Raw genomic sequence first — 23557 nt, forward strand, 5'->3', positions numbered from 1 at the left:
GGGTTACCTTCAGAGCTTTTCACGGAGAGCACCTCATCCTCGTCCCTAGGCCGCTCGCTCGGCTTCTTAAAGTTGGCCGCGAGCAAGTGCGCTTCGTACAACTCGTCCTGCGAACACCACGGCATTTTACTACTCTAAAACCATCAAATAACACAAATTCACATCAAAAACTCTTTTTAAATCTTTTCAAATGAACTGGAAACAAGAGAAATTTATAGACTTTTAAACTTTCGTGAGACATATTCAAATGTTTAATGAAAACACGGTTGTACTCACGTTATTGGGCATTTTCATTATTTGAGACCCCCCAATTAGCGTAAGTTGTTAACAAAAATTAACTCACTGTCAGTTTTTGACATCTGTGTTTGTGACGATAATTAACCAAGAAATTTTTATAAAAATATTGTTTTTGTGTTAATTACTTAAACTTTGAGCGATAATCTACATTCAGAATGTGAAAAAAGTAGATTTTTAGACAGATTTCATTCTTAATTGTCGTCACAAAACTGACAGCGAGTTAATTTTTGTTAACAACTTACGGTAATTGGGGTATCCCAAATTCTGAAAATGCCCTATTATATCTACTGCTGCGACGCGCTCAGTGCACGGAGTTTAGCCGCCGCGTAAACCCCTACATGCCTTTCAAATTGGCCCGAAACATGTCGCAGCAGTAGCGTTATAATGACGTGAGTACAACCGTGGCACAGTATAATAAAGAGTACTATAGTACAGTATTTATTATTATTTATTATTTATTTATTTAGTGTTGTGTTCCTGCCGGTGAGTAAGGCTGCCAGAGCTCAACGAGGGTGCGGTGTGCTGATGACGGGAGGACTTACGGAACTAACTTGTTCCGTCTATTGTCCTTTGAGTCGTCGGCAACCCGAACCCTCCTTGGAACTTGTACACTCCTTTTTGCTGTGTACTTAACACAGCAAAAGGGAGTGTACAAGTTTCTAATGGGGTGGCAACGCGCATGTGACACTGTTTGAGTTGCAGACGTCCATAGGTTACGGTGACCGCTTTACATCAGGCGGACCGTATACTTGTTTGCCACCGACGTAGTATAAAAAAAAAAAATTATAAAATCGCATGCAAGTTTACAGTGCCACTCCCGCATCCCGCTGAAAGTGCTGTCCACCCGCTCTCGGTTACCTCATAGTTACCGCCTGTCAAAAACGCGAACAGTCGACCTGTCTTATCTCACTCATACAAGCATAGTACGCGTACGGCGCACTTTCAGCGGGGAGCGGGAGTGGCCATACTGTACGATAGTAAGGTACAGCGGGACAAATCTCGACTGGGGGGCAATTGTAACTAATATTTTTTTCATTACTTATTACACTATGATGTTGAGTTCTACATGTATGCACTGAACACGCCTACCATAATTATATAGAATAGAATAGAATAGAATAATGTTTATTCAGGCAACACACACTATTGCATTACATAATAACAAATAAAGTACAAAGAAACAATTATAAAATCTAGAAGAAGAAAACAATACAAACAGATGAAAACAATATGTGAAGCTGAAATGGTCTCCACTCAGCAATGCAGTTGGCACGACTAGGCGTTGCCAACGGCGCTGGTATTCTGTGGAGCCAGCGAGGAGTGCGGGACGGCATATTGCGCGACTTAAGTAATACAATTAGGTGATACATACATGCGTATATTATAAATAGGAATTATATTAATTTATAAATATTAAGGATGTGATTGTTCCAGCGTTCTATATATATATAGGTAATATAATTATGCTATTTACCAGTAAGTACACAGCTACTTGCGGCTTAATAGTAATATAATTATTATTCGAGCTATTTAGACTGATGCCATTGGGCAGCAACACCTTGTTGTGCCATTAAATGTATTTTTAGTTTTGCCTTAAATCCACTAACTGTAGTGCTCTCCCAAATTGGTGGTGGAAGATTGTTCCAGCACTTCGTGGCATATAAACGGTGGGCACTCTATTTAATAATGCAAACATTGTAAAACATGAAAAATATTGACCAGTTACATTTGTTTGTAGCCCAATCGAGATTTGTCCCGCTGTACTTTACACTTTATTATAAATAAATAAATAAATATTGGGGGGACACCTTACACAGATCAACCTAGCCCCAAACTAAGCAAAGCTTGTACTATGGGTGCTAGGCGACGATATACTTACTTAAATAGATAAATACATACTTATATACATAGAAAACATCCATGACTCAGGAACAAATATTTGTGCTCATCACACAAATAAATGCCCTTACCGGGATTCGAACCCGGGACCGCGGCGTAGCAGGCAGGGTCACTACGCGCTAGGCCAGACCGGCCGTCAAAGATTAGATGATGAGCAGTTCCCGAATACTTTGTACATAGCCACGTCAGCAAATTTTAATTGATCCTATTTTGTTACCAACATTTAGTAATATAAGTCGACTTTCGTAAGATATATACAGGATAATTGTTATAATTAAGAAAATATAGATACTAGAGAACCTTAATGACGATATAAAACTTACTGAAATCTCAATTCATCAAAAAAAATCTTGGTAACAAAATAGGAATAATAGAAACAAATTTAACTTTTTCCTTAATTTTTGTACAAACTTTTCGAGAACTGCTATTGTACTGTGACATACAGGGTGTAACAAAAATGGTGGTGATCCGTTTAAGGGCGTATTCAGTATCGTATTCTCATCAGGAAAAAGTAGGATAAAAATTTTTTTTCGCAAAAAATTTTTTTATCTTTGTATGGAGATTCGACCGATTCGCGCGGCCCGGCTCATACAAAAGTGAACATTTTTTTAGCGAAAAAAAAATTTTCTTCTACTTTTTCCTGATAAGAATACGATACTGAGTACGCCCTTAAACGGATCACCACCATTTTTGTTACACTCTGTAGATGTATCGAAGCATATTATAGCATACCTTATCAATGTTCGCGTACTTCTCGTGTATATGCCGAAGCGCGCGGAGATTCTCGTCCAAGCTCAGAGAATCTGAGGCTTGGCTGGGGGACCCTGCGTAACAATAGTTATTTGTTATACAAGGGGGCAAAGTTGTATTTTAACGCCGAGTGTGGAATTGAAAAACGAGCACGTGAAAGGATTCTATAGTTGAACCACGAGCGAAGCGAGTGTAACACAAAACTTTTTCCCTCACTATAGCGAGGAAACTACAACGCAAAAAATGCGTTTATCACTGCTTCCAGTAGTTCCACAGGTGGTAAATCATCTTTATTACTAGATTCACCTACTTTTATCAATTTTAAAGCAGTTAATTTGACTTTATTCAAGGTCAAATTACTTTACCCACTATTGGATAAAATGCGTTTTTACCCGCTGGTATTAAAGGACAAAACACGTGTTTCCAAGCTAGTGAGGGGAAAAGAGTATTGTATTATATTGTATTGCAAACTTCCACGTACCTAGGTCGGGTTCGTCATCGCTATCTAAAGTGATGGGCTCATTGTTATCAGGCATGAGGTTACTCCGCACGCGGATTTCTGAAAAAATAACACATTTGTCATAACACATTTCTGAAAAAGTAACAAAAAATAACACAAACACACACAAAATAACAACCATACGCTTCTAAAGAACCCCCTATGGTGTTATTAGTGTTTATGGACAGCGGTATAATCGCTTACAATCAGGCGATAGACTGATTTAAACTTTCACGATTATTACACATAATTATTTTTAAAATCGGGACTTAATCGCGTATGGGGTATGAGTCATACGAGATTACGTCCTGATTTTTAAAATAAAAGGGATGACGACTACATAAAAAAATGGCATTCTGTTTAGTCCGTCAGTTAGATCGTCCAAAAATACTGAACACATATTTTTCGCTTTTTCTAATTAATGAAAAAATACAACGATATAGAGCATCAAAGTTCCGGAGTGGGGCTTGTGACGTCACTTCTAAGTAAAAATTGTACCTAGGCGTGACGTCACGCGAAACTTCAACGCACTGTACCGTCGTCACTTTTCGTTTACGAGAAAAGAGAACAAATACGAGTCTAAAATTCTTTGATAATCTAACTGACGGACTAAATCTAATTAGTTTTTTTTAGTCGTCTCGCCTAACAGACAACTACGCCTAATGGTGATAGTCTATTTTTTGCCTGATATATTATAAAAAGCTACGCACATAATGAGTTGCCAGACACATTTCACAGACAAATAAATTCGTTTTGACAACATTTTTCATTTGCCATACATATTTATATATGTAGACCAGTTACTCGTACACAGCTCAATGAGGACTGCAGAGTGTTATTCTCAGCACTACAGTGACTGCTTACCACCAGGAAAACTGTACCTATCCTTGTTTGATACCGACGAAATAAAAAAAAATGCTAACCATCATATGGAGTGCTTGAACGCACTCGAGGGCTTAGTCCGTTATCACATTATCCGATCGGATATTGGAAGTCGGAAAGATTTCAATAGAAAAAATCCAAGATGGCGTCTTAACCCTTAAATGCATAGTGATGTATATATGCATCATCTAATCATCATCTAAAAGATCGCCAAAATTAAACCCATTTTAAAGCCAGGAGGCGATAGCAAAGACCCAAATCATTACAGACCTATTGCTCTTCTCCCAGCCATCTCAAAAATTTTTGAAAAAGCAATGATAAATAGAGTATATAGTTTTTTTGAAAAATTTAATGTTCTTAACAAAAATCAATTTGGGTTCAGAAAACACCACTCCACTATACTTGCAGTTTATAATTACGTTCAGGAAATCCTCAGTACTTTAGATCGGAAACAGTACAGCGTTGGTTTATTGCTCGACATGAGTAAGGCTTATGATCGCGTTTCCCATAAAATCCTGTTGTCAAAATTAAATGGTATGGGTATTCGCGGAAACGCCCATCAATGGTTTAGGTCGTACCTTGAGAACCGTAGCCAGTACGTACAAATAAATCACTTTTTTAAGGACTCTGGGCAAATTAAGGAGGTAATATCAGAAACACGACATACTTCGTACTCAATTCCCCAAGGAAGTGTGGCCGGGTGTCTGTTGTTTTTAGCCTATGTAAACGACTTGCCTACAATATTAGACACAACATGTATAATGTTTGCGGATGATGTCTCGCTATTATTTGGTTGTCCGAATAATGAAATTTGCAATGAAAAATTACAAGACCTTTTTACAACAACTCAGGCATGGCTCGATGACCATAACCTAACAATAAATTTAAAGAAAACTAAAATTATCCAGTTCAAACCGGTACAAAAGCAATCACTCCAAATGTCACTTACGATTGACAATACGCCTATAGAGGAAGTATCGGAATTTAATTTATTAGGAATAAATATCGACTCAAATTTAAATTGGAAATCGCATGTACAAAAAATCTGCACTAAACTGTCTCGATTTATATACGCTCTCAGCGTGCTTAAAATAAATACTAACTTTGAAACGGCGTTGTCAGCATATTACGCGTACGCAAACTCTTGGCTTAATTACGGAATAATATTGTGGGGTGCGAGCACAGAAGTAGACCAACTGTTTGTTTTACAGAAAAAATGTATACGCATCCTTACTAATACGCGAATACCTAATAGCAGCCGTCCTCACTTTATAAAGCATAAAATTCTAACTTTAGCTAGTATGTACATTATGGAAGCGGCCATGTTTGTCAGAAATAACGCAAACTTATTTCCCTTACAAAAAATCACCTCAAATAGACGGAACAGAATTCAGTACCTTTTACCAATTTCAAATCTAGCTATGTATAGAAACGGCCCCCATTATAGATGCGCTACCATAGCCAACAAGCTACCTCAACAGTTATTGCAGGAAAAAAACATCAAAGTATTTAAAAGTAATTTAAAGAAACTTCTCCAAGACAAATGTTACTATACAATCGAAGAATATTTAAATGACCACACTTTGCCAAATTGATTTTGAAGGACATAACGATTATTTAATTTTAATTTCAATTATTTATTATTTACTATTATACCTACTTTGTACTAAATTATTGACTACCTATTAATTATTTAAAATTTTATGATCACAAATTATACTTATATTTTGTCAGTAACTGTCAATTATAAAAATTATTATTCAATTCTCATCTCCATGTATAGAATTATATTAAGACTAATTTTACTTTACTTTACTTTTAGTTTAGTAAGTAGTCCTTAAGATTATTGCCATGCCCTAACAGGGTATCATGTACCTACCTTATAATATTTGAATACCATCCTATGTAAAATGAACATGATTGCAATAAAGAATGATATGATATGATATGATCTATTTTTGACTCTAATGACAGCACGTCAAAATTCCAATTTGAATAAATCTTAGTCAAGGTCATGCATTTAAGGGTTAAATGTATGGGATATCGGTCCGACATCCGATATCAGATCGGATAATGTGAAAACGCACTTATTATAACTATTTTAGCTCAACGATCCAAAGTGAAACGAGAGATCGCCACCTGTCCCGATCCTGCGCAGCCTCTTGCCAGTCACTGACTTGAAGCCGACGTAGATCCGCCGCCACACTGTCCTCCCAGCGATACCTGGGTCGACCCTCCACCAGGCCCCCAGCCAACAGACCCAAGAACGCTCTCTCGACGGCTCGATCGTTTCCCATTCTACGTGACCGAACCGAACCAGCGAAGTCTGTTCCACTATGATATTGGGTTGAGGGTAGGCTTGTGTAGTACATGTACTAATAGTACAAAAGACACGATTCCCTGCACTGTACTAGACCGAACTACTCCTAAATGATTCTGCTCTCTAGTACATTTAGTACACTCACACACGCGCAACAGGAGTGGGAGGGAAAGGAGCGAAGAGTCGAGAAGTGAAGTGACAATGACAGCAAAGCGATCCGACCGCAACCGAACTAGAACCGACTGACTCGGACCGAGAGCGCGCGAAAACGGCCGATCAGCTCTCGGCTAGTACGAGCGAGCGTTACTGTACGCCATATGTACAATAGTCTCTCGGTGTACTACTGTACTAAATGCCCTAAAAGAACGAACTAGTACACTTCGGAGATCGTACTAGTTGGGAGCGCTCTTTTCAGTGAACGAGCAGGCACAATTTCTAGTTGAGGGGAGGGCGTATGATATGTACGTAAAAAAGATAGGTAATAATTAAGTTTCACTGCGCAGCTGCAGTTTTAAATTGGTCGACCGTACTCACTGGGTTGCTGAGGCTTGTGGTTGTTCGCGTCCTTTCGGGGACGCCCGCGTTTGCCCTTTACGCGCTCCGTGGCTGGCGGCTGCAGAAAAAAAAAACCATTTAAAACCCAAAGCGGTTACTAATTTTTTTTTGAAAATAATATGGTATCTTTTACCATAGATTAAATATTAGATCATATTATCCCACACGTTAAAATGCGACCGCCTAAGAACGCGCATACACTACACCACACATAGATGGCGCCACAAAAAATGATTTGTTGCCATCGATGGCGTTAACTGTCACTTTAGAACCATAAAGATTTATTTATTTACTATTCTCTGAGATTGATAATTTACGCTATTTGACGCGTGATTGACGCTAGATGTCACTACAAATAACTCGTATTTACTGATGAATGGAGTTACAATTCTGTCCGTACTTATTTCTCTTTGCGCTTCCCGACTTCGTCGAGCAGAAATATTTATTTTCACCACACTAACTACAACAAGGTCAACAAGGCTTACTTTGCTATTCAAAAACAGATAGCAAAATTGCATTTTATCCACATTCCACAAGAGTGCAAAGTAATTTAATACAAATTTTAACTTGATGTCTTAAGCTAGCTTGAAGAATTTTTTACTTATAAATGATTCTGAATCATAAATATTGAATAAATTGATAGATTTAATTTAGTTTAATTTTTTATAGTCAGTATTTTGTTCGTGTTGGTGTGGTAAAATTGTGTTTCACTCGGTGGCAAAGTTTATTTAACCTTCGTGCCTTGAAACCCTCGCAACGCTCAAGATTCCACTTTTTAATTCCACAATACTTCTTTCGCTTGCTCGGGTATCAATATTGGTACGTGCGGTTAGACAACAACTTTGCCCCCTTGTAAAACAAATAAAGTTGTATTTTAACGCAGAGTGCGGATTGAAAAAGGAGCAAGTTAAACGATGCTACAGTTGATCCACGAGCGAAGCGAGTCAACCAAAGGTGCCATTAGAACCGGAATATTTTTCTGTTCATGGTGCTGAAGTGTTTTTTAGGGTTCCGTAGTCAACTTATAACCCTTATAGTTTCGCCATGTCTGTCTGTCCGTCCGTCCGTCCGCGGATAATCTCAGTAACTGTTAGCACTAGAAAGCTGAAATTTGGTACCAATATGTATATCAAGCACGCCAACAAAGTGCAAAAATAAAAAAATGGAAAAAAAATGTTTTATTAGGGTACCCCCCCCCCTACATGTAAAATTGGGGCTGATATATTTTTTAATTCCAACTCCAACGTGTGATATATTGTTGGATAGGTATTTAAAAATGTATAAGGGTTTACTAAGACCGTTTTTTGATAATATTAATATTTTCGGAAATAATCGCTCCTAAAGGAAAAAAAAGTGCGTCCCCCCCCTCTAACTTTTGAACCATATGTTTAAAAAATATGAAAAAAAATCACAAAAGTAGAACTTTATAAAGACTTTCTAGGAAAATTGTTTTGAACTTGATAGGTTCAGTAGTTTTTGAGAAAAATACGGAAAACTACGGAACCCTACACTGAGCGTGGCCTGACACGCTCTTGGCCGGTTTTTTATTTTAATTTACTTGTATTCGACACAAGTATCACCGAACCCTTTACTCACCGAATCCTTGTTAGTTCCTGGCGCTCTCTTAGTATACTTGCGCTTGACTCTCGGCGTCTCACCGGCAGAAGAGGACGCAGCAGATTCTGCAAACACAAGGTCATTAGGTCTCCGACCCTCGGTGCGCGAACGAGAGGGAAATACTCTCATCTCTGTCACATGACTTCTCGGACACAGATCAAATATATGAAAGAGGCGCGTTACCAGCACACAGTCTAAGCACAGTATAATAAAGAGTACTATCGTACAGTATGGCCACTCCCGCTCCCCGCTGAAAGTGCCGCCCACCCCCTCTCGGTTACCCCACAGTTACCGCCTGTCAAAAACGCGAACAGTCGACCTGTCATATTTCACTCATACAAGCATGGTACGCGTTCACCTACGCGAGCTTAGAATGTGTGCTAGGAACGCGCCTCTTTCATATATTTGATGGCCAGTCACCGAGATGTGGTCTAACTGGTCTAAGCTCGTGTAGGTGAACGCGTACTATGCTTGTATGAGTGAAATATGATAGGTCGACTGTTCGCGTTTTTGACAGGCGGTAACTGTGAGGTAACAGAGAGGGGGTGGGCGGCACTTTCAGCGGGGAGCGGGAGTGGCCATACTGTACGATAGTACTCTTTATTATACTGTCGTCACATGGTGTGTCGACCTAGAAGATGCGATGATAATGATGGTGATTTTTTTTTTTTTTTTCAGAATTTGGGTCCCCCCCAAATTAGCGGAAGTTGTTAACAAAAATTAAATCGCTGTCAGTTTTGTGACGACAATTAAGCTTAAAATCTGTCTAAAATTTACTTCTTTCACATTCTGTATGTAGATTATCACTTAAAGTTTATTTAATTAACACAAAAACAATATTTTTATTGAAATTTCATGCTTAATTATCGTCACAAAGCTGACAGTGAGTTAATTTTTGTTAACAAATTACGCTAATTGGGGGGTCCCAAATTTCAAAATGCCCCTATGTGACTAAATAATCTTTCACGTCCAGCGGGCTGTAGCACACTAGTGCGATAGGGGAGACCGAGGTGAATTGTGACAGAGGTGAGTTGTGACAACGTCGATTTTCGGGAACATTAACTATTTAGCAAGGTCACAACAGCGCTGGTTTTATACTTCAAGTTTTAAACTAGCAAAAGAGCTCTATTGCGAACTTGTAGATAGTTAATAAGTTCCCGAAAATCGACGTTGTCACAACTCTCCTCTGTTATAACTAACCTCAGTCTCCCTTAAACCTTGTCGCTTCAGTGCGATATCGCACTTACAAATAGTGCGAAAAGGACGGCCTGTAGGCCTAGCACATGATGGCCGCGAGAGTATGTCGCCGCGAGATAGATGACACGTCTTCTTCTAACTGTATTAATGACATAAGGACGGGTAGTCTATCTCGCGGCGACATACTCTCGCGGCCATCATGTGCTAGGCCTACTGGTGTGATATAGGCTTTATAATGCGATACTGCTTGCCCACCTGAGACCACCACAGTGACATTTGTCGGCCGACAGTGACACTGCGCCGTTTTTCTTTGTCAAGAGTCTTACTCTGACGAGACTGGTCTCTCTATCACACACGGTATTTCTTTGTGAAATATTTAACTTGTAAACAAAGGGGTAACTCGTAGCTTTTTAATAACTTAATATATACTTGATTATACCTATAAAATTGTACAGAAAGAAAGCAGAAACAAATACTCGAAAATATTCTAGTCTCACAAAAACTAATTATATAAAATAAATATCAATTTCACCATTTACTAACTACAAAGACAAAAATCTACTTTAAAATGGCAATTAGTGATGTTAGTAAAATCGTATTTGTACGCTACACGGCCAGGTCCTGGACCCGCCGGTCTGGTACACCGAAGAAATGGTGCTCGTAGCCGTCGACGCGTCGTCTCCGGCCCCTCACACCTAGGCTGGACCACCACGCTCTTTTAAGGTCCAGAGCGAGGACCGGCGCCGTCCCCGAAGCTACCTCGGCCAGGGGATGGTATCTGGGCGTTGAATCAAACCACTGGGCTCAACTAACACTTATTTTAATGCAACGAGTTACACCTTAGACACTATTTTAACGCGCGTCGCGATACAAAAACAGCAAACTTATACAAATCGTTCTCAACGCATTTTTACCGTGCTTGTTCTTACAAGCTCACAGGTCAACTCAAAACTCCAACTCGCCGCGAGAGGCAGCACTCACTGCTATATTAGCCAATACTGAATCACGACCAATGATGTCGCTCGATACGTCGTAGTTACAACTAGCCTCGCTAGATGGCGCGCGGAACGCCATTGCGCTTCGAATTGCATGAACATCCTGGGGCCCCCAGGGGGAGATTGACCTGAAGACTTGAAGCTGTTCAATTGTCTCGTTCTAGAGATCAAGTGAACAAAACAAACAAATTAAAAATTCAGATACAAATACTACATGTGGCATCTAGCAAGAAGTGATCTGTGACCATTAGATACATCTTCACACAATTTTTACATCAGTGAAATTAAACTTAAGGTAAACTATTTACTAGGTTGTTAGTTACAATGGTTCCCTGGTGGAACTCAAACAGACATACGTTAGTAGCAATATTTCAATTTACATTTATAATGAATTACTCCTTATGATTAATTACAGTTCCATGGGCAATTTACATAATTTAACAACAGGACGAACGAGTTCGCCTCCTGAGTTTTTAATTTTACCGATCTGACAACATCGTCGGATCCTTTGAATATTTGTATTACTCTACCCCTACGCCATTGTAGAGGTGGCGTATTGTCATCTTTAATTAGGACTAAATCATTAATTGCAACATTAGGTACATGCCTATTCCATTTATTACGTGATTGTAAATTGTTCAAATACTCAAAATAATATTTAGCCCAAAATTTCTGAGTTATAGCTTGTACAAATTGGAAATGTGATAACCGTGACATATTTGTGTCCTTCCATGAAGGTTCAGGTAATGAAACTAACGGCTGACCAATCAAAAAATGACCTGGACTGAGAATTTCCAGGTCACAAGGATCCTCTGACATTGGAACCAGCGCTCGAGAATTAAGAACCGCTTCTATCCGACAGAAGGCCGTATACAGTAATTCAAAGGTTAGGATCCGATCTCCTATTTCCCGTTTAAGCAGATTCTTACTACTCTTTACGGCCGCTTCGACTAATCCAGACATGTGGGCAGCGCCTGGAGGGTTGAATTCCCAGCGCACGTCTTGACGACGAAACTCATCCGCCAGGACGGTTTCATGGTCAAGTAAGAACTGATTAACCTCACGGAGGTATGAGCTAGCACCTTTAAAATTCGTACCTTGATCACTACGGACGAGGGAGGGCAGCCCTCGTCGACTGACAAACCGTGTGAACGCAGCGATGAAAGCCTCGGTGCTCAGCGACGAGACGAGCTCTAGATGCACTGCCTTGGTACCTAGGCATACAAAAACACACAGGTAAGCTTTAACTGATTTAGCATTCCTAAGTTGGCTGGCCTTAACCAGATAAGGGCCAGCAAAATCCGTTGCAACGCCGGAAAATGGACGCGCGGCCGTGACACGGTCGGCGGGCAGGTCGGCCATGAACGGCGCCTGCTCGGTCGCGCTGAACCTGAAGCATGGTGTACAGCTGTGGATGACGCGAGCAACCTGACGTCTCGCTGACGGGATCCAATACCGCTGTCTCAATATATTAATCAGCGCACTTGTCGATGCGTGACAATGTATTCGGTGATAATGTTGCATCAACAACTGAGTCCATCTATGATCCTTCGGAATAAGCAATGGGTGCTTCGCTTCATAGCGCAGGCTTGAATTACGGAGTCGGCCGCCGACTCGGATAAACTGGTCTTCATCTACGAAGACGCTTAATTTCTGGAGAGACTTGCATACTAATTTTCCTTTTTTCAGTAAGATGGCTTCACCCTTGTATGCATCCAACTGGACCTTCTTGATCCAGTGGCTCGTAGCGGCACGATTTTCATCTATAGACAGGGTCTGGTTCAAGTTTCGTTGCTGCTTCGGCAAACGAATATTCTTGCAAAACCGTAAAATGTATGACGTTACATTTATGAGCTTACTATAAGAGCTCACTCTGGATAGTAGGCAGTCTTCCCATGACTGCTCTTCAGCGACGACATGTACCAATTGTTTGAACCCTGGCAGCTCAGGTGACATGGTGACTGGCATCGTTGGCCACTGAGATTCCTCCTCGAGTAGCCAGTCTGGTGACCACCACAGCTTGCACTTGAGGAGCCTTTTCGCTGTGGTTCCCCGCGACGCGACGTCGGCCGGGTTCAACTCACCCCGGACATAGCGCCATGTCATTAGTCGCTTCGACTGTTGAATGTCTTGTACTCTATTACATTCAAATGTTTGGAGCAGGTGTGGCTTAGTGTTTAACCAACACAACGTTATCTTGCTATCGGACCATGCATTTATGCTGTCAATATCAAGTTCATCTTCATAGGCCGCTGCGGCGTGATTCAGCAATTTATAAACCATATGAGCCGCGTTTAGCTCATTCTTTGGAATGGTTTGCTTGGTCTTTTTCGACGCAACTCTAGTCTTAGCTATAATTAGTCGTACCATGACGTTTCCAGCGGCGTCTGCTGTCCGGAGGTATACGCACGCTCCGTAGCCCATCTCAGACGCATCTCCAAAACCGTGGAGTGAATATGATACCGATCCCGGTAGCGCGACGCATCGAGAGATCTGTAAGTGAGACAAATGGTTTAAATCCTGAACCATTTCGTTCCATTGACTTTCTTGAACCTCCGTGAGGGGTTCATCCCACGTCATTCCATCTGAAAAAAGTGATTGCATAAACAGTTTGAATCTGTAGACGATGGGAGCACAGTATCCACAAGGATCATATAATCGAGCGATAGTACTTAACACGCTTCGCTTGGTTATCGCTTGCCCTAGGGGTACGTTGATTTGATATGACATTGTGTCGTTTATCGGGTTCCATTGGATGCCTAATACCTTTATGAGGCTCTTATCTTCTGCGTCGAATTGATGAGGTATCTCACAATATTCCTGTGGTAGGTCCTGCAGTAACTCGCGACAGTTGGACGACCATTTTCTAAGTTCATACCCAGCACTGCTCATGAGATCTGTGAGCTCCGATTTTAGCTGCTGGGCCTCCGCAATTGACTCTGCTCCCGCCAGTACGTCATCAACATATACCTGCCGTCGCACGACGTCTGCAGCTGGGGAGCCTGGATGCTGAGCTTGCCAATCATTGGCTAATTGTATTAGCGTCCTTATTGCGACAAAGGGGCTTGACCGTAGCCCGTAGGTATTAGTATTTAACTCATATACCTGTAGGTCCTGCGACGGATCCTCACGCCACAGGATCAGCTGATAGCGCCTATCGTCGGGGTGTATCCACGTCTGCCTGAACATCATGCGGATGTCGGCCGTGAAGACAAACTGGTGTCGTCTGAAATTCAACAATATCTTGGTAATATCATTCTGGAGCGGCTTTCCTGAGTGAAGACACTGATTTACAGATATTCCATTGCTACTTTGAGATGCCCCATTGAATACCACTCTGAGCTTATCAGAATCCCTCTTAAAAATACCATGATGTGGAATTATAAAGTGTTCTGAATCAAATTGATAGTTTGATTTCGACATATGTCCTAATGACTCATATTCTCGCATGAAATCCCTGTATTTCTCAGCAAAGACTGGATTCTTGGCTAGCTTCGCCTCTAATGAATAAAACCTGCGTGCGGCAATGGCCCTCGACTCACCGAGTGCGGGTCTGTCTGTCAATAAGGGCAGCCGTACCATGTATTTGCCGTCAGGCATACGTGTAGTATTGGAGGTATACAACCTTTCACATTCGACATGCTCCGGATGCTCCACCGGATCCTCTGGAGGCTGCTCGACCTTCCAGAACTTCTCAAGTACCTCCTCGAGGCGTGTCGCATGGACTCCATAGTCCTCTACGGACGTCCCTCTCAGCTGCTTCGTTGAGATGTCAGCGGGATGCTTCCACAAAGCACCCATCAGTACATGGCCAAAGCACGTTCCATAGGCCTCCACACCTGGAATGTTAGTGAGAATCTTTGAGCCTGTATATATATAATTGAGTATATCCAGTCCAAAAATGATATCTACATCTTGAGATACATCAAACTTTGGGTCTGCCAACTTGAGCTGCGTCGCATCTAAGTGACCCTTGAGGTATGCATTTACATATGGAATATTCCCAGTAACTGTATACATAACTGTAGCTATAACGCTAATTATCGGAACTATTTTTCCTACCGGCCTGAATACTACCTTTGCTATTGTCCCGGGGACATTGACCTTTTGATCACCGATTCCAAATATATTAGTACCATTAAACTGTTGGTGCAAACCTACTTCATCTGCAAATGATTTCTTTACTATGGAGCAAGCCGCGCCGGTATCCAGCAAAGATCTAGCCTTAACGTAAGTACCATTACCTGATCTAACAAGAACAATGGCTGTAGGACTGACACGGATGGATGGCGTCATCCACCGTGCCTCTGGTTCACCAACAGTGAGATCATTTCATTGCCGGGGCTCAGGGCTGCGTCGAGTGCCAAAGCGCAAGGAGTGGAAGGTCTCCTGCGCCTGGCGGGCCCTCGCTCCAACCGGCAGGCGTGGAACGTGACCAGCAGCCACCAAAAGAGGTGTCTGGTTTGATAGGGAGGAGTCCTAGCTTCCTCCACACCCCACGGTAGTGGTGAGCATGATTGTGATGAGTGGGCCTGCTGCGGCCCTCTCTCCTGTGGCGGGGCCGGTCGAGGTGGTGACCGCCGCTGCGGTGGTGATCGCCTCCACGAGGCTGACTGAGCCGGTGGCTGATCTTGCACTCGATGCACAGCCTTTGCAGCTGCTGGTTCCTCAACCGACATGCCTGCCACAGCCGAGCATAACAACGAATTATGCACTGATGATTGGCATGCCGCGCACCAATTGCGCGACATACATTCTCTAGCATAATGAGCGCGGAGACATTTGAAGCAGGCCCCTGTATCTCTAGCCCAGGTTCTGCGCTTCGAGGGTGGCAGTCCCAGGAAAGCGGGGCATTTGTACAGGGTGTGAGCACTGCTCGAGCAATAAGAGCAAGTTGCAAATGAACGATTCACCTGATCATTGGGTTCCGGTTGTGCTGCCAGGACCCGGGGGGCTGCCAGGTGGTGAGCCGGCGCTGCGCCGCCTCGACCTCTAGCAGTGGGTGACCGGCGTGCCGCAGGAGTTCGTTCCACTGCTGCAGGGGAGATCGCCTGCTGCACCCGGCATTGTTCATCTAGTAGCGACACTAGCTGGGTAAGGGTCGGTAGCACTTGCGGATCTGTCCCGTGCCGCTCCTCAAAGAGCGTCTTTACGCGCAGGGGCAACTTCTGTAAAATTAAATGCAGTAATAAATACGACCATTCATCGACAGGTTGCTTCAGTTTCCTAAGCGCCTGGATGGCCTCTCTGAGAGGATCATAAAACTGGGTTCTTAAATTGACATTGGGGCCTCCCACGTTGGGCAGGTTTAGGATCTGTCCTATAAAGGTGTCTACCAGCTGCCTGCTGTTGTGATACCTTTGCTTTAGGAGGTCCAGGGCAACTGTATAGTTGTCGCCATCCATAGGCAAATGTTGAACAATCGATAGTGCCTCACTATTTAACGACGTCCTTAAATAATAGTGTTTTTCCGCGTCGGAAAGCGGTCCCGCATCAACAAGGGACATAAATAAGTCATAGAATGACAGCCATTCAGCTAGGCAGCCTGAAAATGTAGGCAATTGAACTAACGGAAGTTTGACCTTACCTTGATGTTTTGAGGTTGAGGGCCTCCCGGACTCCTCTTCCTCTGATGCCTCATCCAATTGAATGAGGAGTCGATTTACCTCGCTAAATTGCTGCTGGTACAGTAGTCTTTCCTCCTCTGCAAGTTCCGAATCACTCGCCACCAATGACTCGTATGCCGAAACATACGTTTTGTAGGCTTCTCGGAAATGCCTCCTTGCTACGGTCGCGGCGATCGTGCCTGGTCGTACCACAATTGTGCCAGCATAATCCGTTAACATTAAATAACGGGTCTTTAATTGAACCTTTGCGGCTTTTAGCGACATGTTTGCTATGAACACAAATATCTCACAGTAAAGTTAACTCTAAATTGTAACACTTGTTTTCTATATTATAATATCGATCCGGCAAGTAAATGAATTTGACGTTTAATATGTCAACAACTTGAAGTTTGACGTAACTTAGAGTCTATACACTATGGCCGATTCTGACAGCTGACAGTTGTTCGATGTGAAGTTAGTCACTCAATGTTACCAACTTGGCAACTTAACCGGTAATCTGTTCAATGAAATTGGCACAACACTAATAACCTAAAAACCCATGCGGTTTTGATTTTCACTTCGTTATTTAGCGTCCAACGCACGGAATTTAACACTAAATGCTGGAATGACGCGAATCCTCGATTCTGCTGATTGTAGACCGCTTCGGTCCTGAATCTTGTCCCAATTCGAGGGTTATCTTCCAATATCGTGCTGATAACGATCGTTCCCCTTATGGGTTACACCAAAATGTACGCTACACGGCCAGGTCCTGGACCCGCCGGTCTGGTACACCGAAGAAATGGTGCTCGTAGCCGTCGACGCGTCGTCTCCGGCCCCTCACACCTAGGCTGGACCACCACGCTCTTTTAAGGTCCAGAGCGAGGACCGGCGCCGTCCCCGAAGCTACCTCGGCCAGGGGATGGTATCTGGGCGTTGAATCAAACCACTGGGCTCAACTAACACTTATTTTAATGCAACGAGTTACACCTTAGACACTATTTTAACGCGCGTCGCGATACAAAAACAGCAAACTTATACAAATCGTTCTCAACGCATTTTTACCGTGCTTGTTCTTACAAGCTCACAGGTCAACTCAAAACTCCAACTCTCGCCGCGAGAGGCAGCACTCACTGCTATATTAGCCAATACTGAATCACGACCAATGATGTCGCTCGATACGTCGTAGTTACAACTAGCCTCGCTAGATGGCGCGCGGAACGCCATTGCGCTTCGAATTGCATGAACAGTATTATATTCTCTACGATAAACGGTTTCAAAACACACCAATACATAAAATTTGGATGCAATAATTTTCTACCATTCGGATCTAAAAACTACCATGCGAAGATCAAATCTACCAAAATTGAGCATGTCATTTTTAGTCTCGCCTGTTTTAGAACATTTTTTAGGTAGGTACTCAGAACCCACTCCTCAACTCAACTTCAAAACCTTCTAGTTCTAAATATGTTGAGTAAGAAAAGAGTTCAAAGCTTGTTTTTTTTTACCACCTATTGACTTCTATTTAATTTATTTAAATAATACAATCATATCTACATAATTAAATGCATATAAGTAGGTACGTATAAATACAAGTAGGTAACATTAACACCTAGTAGCATTACCCCGATTAAAAGATAATTTATTATGCCAAAAACATAATTAAAAAAAATATTTTTTAAAGAAATACTTTCCAATCTAAGGCACATTTACTCAAGAAGACATTTTTTTACAGAAACTAACATTATTTTACAAAATTAGAAGTATTTATTTGTATTGTATAAATAAGTTTGTCTATTTTTACGTCGTTCTTGCTATCCCCGTGTTTCTTTTCGATAAGCATATTGAAACTCAAAAATATATTAATCTATTTTAAGGCATTTTCAGAATTTGGGACCCCCCAATTAGCGTAAGTAGTTAACAAAAATTAACTCACTGTCAGTTTTGTGACGACAATGAAGCATAAAATCTGTCTCAAAATTTACTTTTTTCACACTCTCAATGTAGATTATCGCATAAGGTTTATGTAATTAACACAAAAACAATATTTTTATTAAATTTCATGCTTAGTTGTCGTCACAAAACTGACAGTGAGTTTTTTTTAAACTATCGCTAATTAGGGAGTCCCAAAATTCTGAAAATGCCCCATAATGAAAAGTTTAATCTAATAAAAATAAACTCTCAATTACATTTAAACATGGATTCGTATTTACGAACCAGTACTATTTTTTTTAACACGGCTTGTCTTCCTCGAGCAAACTTGCGCCCTAGCACCAACCATCGCACTATTACCTACAACATGCACGGCCCTAAACATGATTTACCTTTCCTCCTAATCAACTTGGCATTTCTCCGTATAACCACCTTTTTATCGCCAATTTTTCGCGCCACGCGCTGCGGCATTTTTTTGAGCGTCTTTTTCGGCGGTAGCCTTTTCGACCGCGTCAGTACTTTCGACGATTTGAGTACGTTAGCTTGAAAATGAATGGTGATAGTGACCCAGGTTAGTTTACAGTGCACGTACGAAATAAATAAAGGTTTTACTTATGTTGAATACACTTGGGACTCTTGTGGCCGAAGTAGGGTTGCAAATAGAAAAAAAAAACATTTTTTTTTTCAGAATTATGAAAAAAAAACCAAGCACCATGGTTTTTTTTCAGATGAATAAATAATACGACAATAACGGTTTTTCGTGATTTGTAACGTTTCAATAACAAAAACGTACATTTTAATTCGATAAACATCCAGTATGCAAACGTTAATTGGAGAATCCTCGATGCGGCGTGGAGCGTGGAGAGGCGGTGGTGTTGCCAACAGTAAATAGCGACAATTACTAACTACAGATTGTGTAAATGTTAGTTTTCAAAACCAGAAATTAAAGTTACGTTTTTTTTCGCGGTTTTTTTTAAGCCAGAAAAAAACATCGTTTTTTTGCAACCCTAGGCCGAAGCATACAATTTGTCCAACTTTGTCGCTAACCATAAGAGCATTATTTTCTTGTATCTCTAATCCAATAACTTAGACCTTATGGAGAGCGAAAAAGTGGTATTTTTAGATGCAGGTATTTTTTGTAAATTAAAAAAAATATTTATTTCATAGTGCAGTTTTGTGTGTTAATTTAAGTTTTGGTTTCGGGTAATATTTTGAATATTTATGATTATTAAAAAAACTGATATCATATATTACATGAGATCCGAAATCAATACTTAAATAGTATGCGTGATTGTGTGATTATTTGATTAACAATGAAAACGAAAACAGTGTTAAAACCAAATAATGTTCAAAAAAATTATGTATTTATAATAAATGCGTAGATTACAAAATTAAAATAACTATAATTATTTAAATCTATATCAAAACTGATGTTTTGTAAAATGTCTAACAAACTACAAGTGAAGCCGGGTCTGTTGCAACGTGTGTTTGTACTTTTCTAACACCTAATATGTTTTTCTAACACAAAAGGGGCGTAGCTAAAGCGTTTCTGTTATCAAAAACACTCAAACATGTTTGCCGCGACAAATGGAAAACATGTTAGGTGTTAGAAAAGCACAAAAACACGTTGCAGCAGACCCGGCTTTAGGTACAGTCAACAACACAGCTGTGTATACAGACAAAGTGCCAAAAATATGTATACAGAACTTTATTACCTGTGCATAAAGGTGTGTATACATATTTTTGGCACTTTGTCTGTATACACAGCTGTGTTGTTGACTGTAGTATATTTTCGAATAGTATTATTGTTCTATGAATCTAAACAGTCGCACTGAACAACTTTTAGTATCGAGGCTTTACTGGTGAACCCGATAAATCGAGATAATTTGTCCTTAAAATAACAACATTTGTGGAAATTACCATACATCGGGGTTTTGGGAGCGGAATGAATTTGTGTATTTGTAACTTTGTTTATAGTAATTTGAATTACTGAAATATGTATTTAACTATGTAACTGGCTCCAAATGTACCTAGAAATGTTAAAGTAATGTTTATCTTTTATCGTTTTCACCATTTTTGGGCTAGTGTAAATCATTCCCGCTCCCAAAACCCCGATGTATGGAAATTACACATAGTTCGAATTTCAAAAACCAGTTTGCTCAACTTATCGGGTTTCACCAGTAAACCCTCGGTATCTCAGACAACTTCATCAAATTAAATGTGTGAAGATGAACAATTTTTTTTTATAACTACTAGTATTCATTAAAATATTAAAAGTTTTTTAGCACGACCTGAATGTTTATGAGTATGGCCAAATGTTGCAGAGGCTTTATATTTACAGATATATAAGGTCCTAATTTATTAGTTGCAGATATTTTAACACATGATACTTTACATTAAAATAATTAACTTTAAATATAAATTAAGAAATCTTTTCATGTAACTTTTTTGATTTAATTTTCCTAACAAAAACATTAATTATAATTTCGTCTAAAAAAAATCATCATGCGCATTATCACATGTCACAATAACACTGTCTGTCATGTCAACAATTGTTTGTTGTAAATGTCGTAAAGGTTCGGCGGGAAAACTGCACATGCCATTGAAGTGGCCAGTTACAGTTAAGTGGTACGTAAAAGAGGTACTAGAATCTGTTCAATGAGTTTTCATTTAATAATCACATAAACAGGGTGTTTTTACGTAGGTAGCAAATTTGTTTTTCCGTTTTCTCCAAAAAAACATCGTAAAAGCTATAATGTTTCACGGTTTAATATACTCCAGAGACCGAGTACTATCAGCTGTAAAAATATCTGCATCTAATAAATTAGGACCTTATAGAATCTCATACATGAGAGCGAGAAGATATTTTTTCTCTCTCTCTCTCTCACATATGAATGACAGTGACATGCCTATGCCTTGCACAGGCGCCGCCTAGCGGGATAAAATGTCAGTGTGCCTCCCGCCTCCTCATTGTGAAATATGTGTGGCAAAGATGTGTTTTTAATTCCAACTTTGTGAAATGGACGAAAATAACTAGACGAAAACTAGCATATTAGCCATATAGCCTCCTAAGACCCAACCATACAAAAAAAAACCCCTAAAAATAATATTTGCCACTGAATTTTTAACGTTAACTTATGGTGCAGAATATCGTCACTACTTTGAAAAAAATCTCGTATCTCACACTGCTCCTCAAAGTTAAAACGCAGTAAGTCTATATGCATTGCATACATACTTATTACATTCTTCATTTCATTGACAGAAGAAGATACAAGTTGTTTTCAAAGTAGTGACGATATACATTATTTTATTTCGTTTGAAAATCGAACGAAACAAAACATATCGTCACTACTTTTAAAAAATCTCGTATCTCACGCTGTTCCTCAAAGTTAAAACGCAGTAAGTCTATATGCATTCCATACATACTTACTACAATTTTCTTTTCATTGACAGACGAAGATACAAGGTTTTTTAAAAGTAGTGACGATATGCAACTTTGTTCCAATACTTTTGAATAAGTACAGTCAACTGCAAAAATACGTATCGAAATAATCATCTCATAAATATGTAATAAGAGCTTATTACACCGGACTAAGATGCTATAGGACATATTTTTGAGTAAGATGTGTACACCCATATTTGTACACTTGACTGTACTACAGGTAGGAATTTGGGCCTAAGATGATAATACAAATCGTTTCATGAAAGTTGGCACGAATGGAATGAACAAAACTGGTGTTTCGGGTGTCCATGGGCATCAGTGATCGCCTACCATCAGGCGACCTGCCTGCTCGTTTGCCTCCTATCCCATAAAAAAAAACTAAATCGTTTGAGTGACCTGTATCGGTATACATACTTTTAAGAGTAGAGATGGGCCGAATATTCGGTATTCGGCAAGTTTTTCAATGTTCTTATTCGGCCGAATAATTCGGTTGCATTGCCGATTATTTACCGAATAAACAAAGTAAATAACTAATGAAGATCTTACGTATTCCGTGGATACATAATAAGCTCCTATTTTAGTAGCTTTCTAAGGGTCTACTAAAAAGAGATAAATATAAATACAATTGTTTTGTAAACAAATTAAAAAACCGTAGTTTAAGAGTTGAGAAGAGTTCAGAGTTGTTTTAACTAAGTTTTAGTTATCCACTAAATCATAAAAACCGGCCAAGAGCGTGTCGGGCCACGCTCAGTGTAGGGTTCCGTAGTTTTCCGTATTTTTCTCAAAAACTACTGAACCTATCAAGTTCAAAATAATTTTCCTAGAAAGTCTTTATAAAGTTCTACTTTTGTGATTTTTTCATATTTTTTAAACATATGGTTCAAAAGTTAGAGGGGGGGACGCACTTTTTTTCCTTTAGGAGCGATTATTTCCGAAAATATAAATATTATCAAAAAACGATGTTAGCAAACCCTTATTCATTTTTAAATACCTATCCAACAATATATCACACGTTAGGGTTGGAATGAAAAAAAATTTCAGCCCCCACTTTACATGTAGGGGGAGTACCCTAATAAAATTTTTTTTTCCATTTTTTATTTTTGCACTTTGTTGGCGTGATTCATATACATATTGGTACCAAATTTCAGCTTTCTAGTGCTAACGGTTACTGAGATTATCCGCGGACGGACGGACGGACGGACGGACGGACGGACGGACGGACGGACGGACAGACAGACATGGCGAAACTATAAGGGTTCCTAGTTGACTACGGAACCCTAAAAACATAGTTGTAGCAAAGACAAATATAACTCCGTATAGACAGATAAAGCCTAAGAAAAAAACGTACCTCAGTACCATACAGAAAAAGGTACGGTGGCCTAGATGGCATTACACCTTTGGGGTACGCTCAGCTAGATGGCGCGAATATTAATATTTGACATTTTAACACATATCAAGCTAAGAATATGTGCCAAATTGTCAAAACTGAGGTTCAAAAGTTTTAAGCTTGTGTCGAGAGATGTCAGTCTATGCACTGTGATTCTGATTACACATTTTACTTCGACAGTA

At 40.2% G+C, this 23557-nt stretch overlaps 2 protein-coding genes across 15 annotated transcripts in view; both read right to left on the bottom strand.

Annotated features, from left to right (window-relative positions):
* Nucleotides 1-23557, bottom strand: part of LOC125239567 (suppressor protein SRP40-like) — a 52205-nt gene that overhangs the window by 14899 nt on the left and 13749 nt on the right. For 4 of the 7 annotated variants that reach the window (XM_048147206.1, XM_048147203.1, XM_048147205.1 and 1 more), the window contains 6 exons: nucleotides 18939-19088; nucleotides 8799-8884; nucleotides 7182-7260; nucleotides 3428-3505; nucleotides 2929-3020; nucleotides 8-107 (listed from right to left, as the gene is read on the bottom strand). In XM_048147206.1, the coding sequence (XP_048003163.1) occupies nucleotides 8-107; nucleotides 2929-3020; nucleotides 3428-3505; nucleotides 7182-7260; nucleotides 8799-8884; nucleotides 18939-19088 (585 nt within the window). The remainder of the gene's footprint in view (nucleotides 1-7; nucleotides 108-2928; nucleotides 3021-3427; nucleotides 3506-7181; nucleotides 7261-8798; nucleotides 8885-18938; nucleotides 19089-23557) is intronic. The other 3 variants (XM_048147211.1, XM_048147209.1, XM_048147208.1) reach the window with 1 other exon arrangement.
* Nucleotides 10821-16970, bottom strand: LOC125239566. Of its 8 annotated transcripts, none has more exons than XM_048147199.1 (3): nucleotides 16678-16970; nucleotides 15925-16179; nucleotides 10821-14237 (listed from the first exon to the last, which is right to left on the bottom strand). In XM_048147199.1, the coding sequence occupies exons 2-3, from the start codon at nucleotides 16083-16085 to the stop codon at nucleotides 11417-11419; spliced, it is 2982 nt and encodes a 993-aa protein (XP_048003156.1). In that variant the 5' UTR covers nucleotides 16086-16179; nucleotides 16678-16970; the 3' UTR covers nucleotides 10821-11416. The 8 variants fall into 8 exon arrangements, with proteins under 8 accessions (XP_048003156.1, XP_048003155.1, XP_048003154.1 ...); XM_048147198.1 differs by having other exon boundaries at nucleotides 16599-16970; XM_048147197.1 differs by having other exon boundaries at nucleotides 15925-16970.

Source organism: Leguminivora glycinivorella, chromosome 25 (assembly GCF_023078275.1).
Source record: "Leguminivora glycinivorella isolate SPB_JAAS2020 chromosome 25, LegGlyc_1.1, whole genome shotgun sequence".
Taxonomy (NCBI): domain Eukaryota; kingdom Metazoa; phylum Arthropoda; class Insecta; order Lepidoptera; family Tortricidae; genus Leguminivora; species Leguminivora glycinivorella.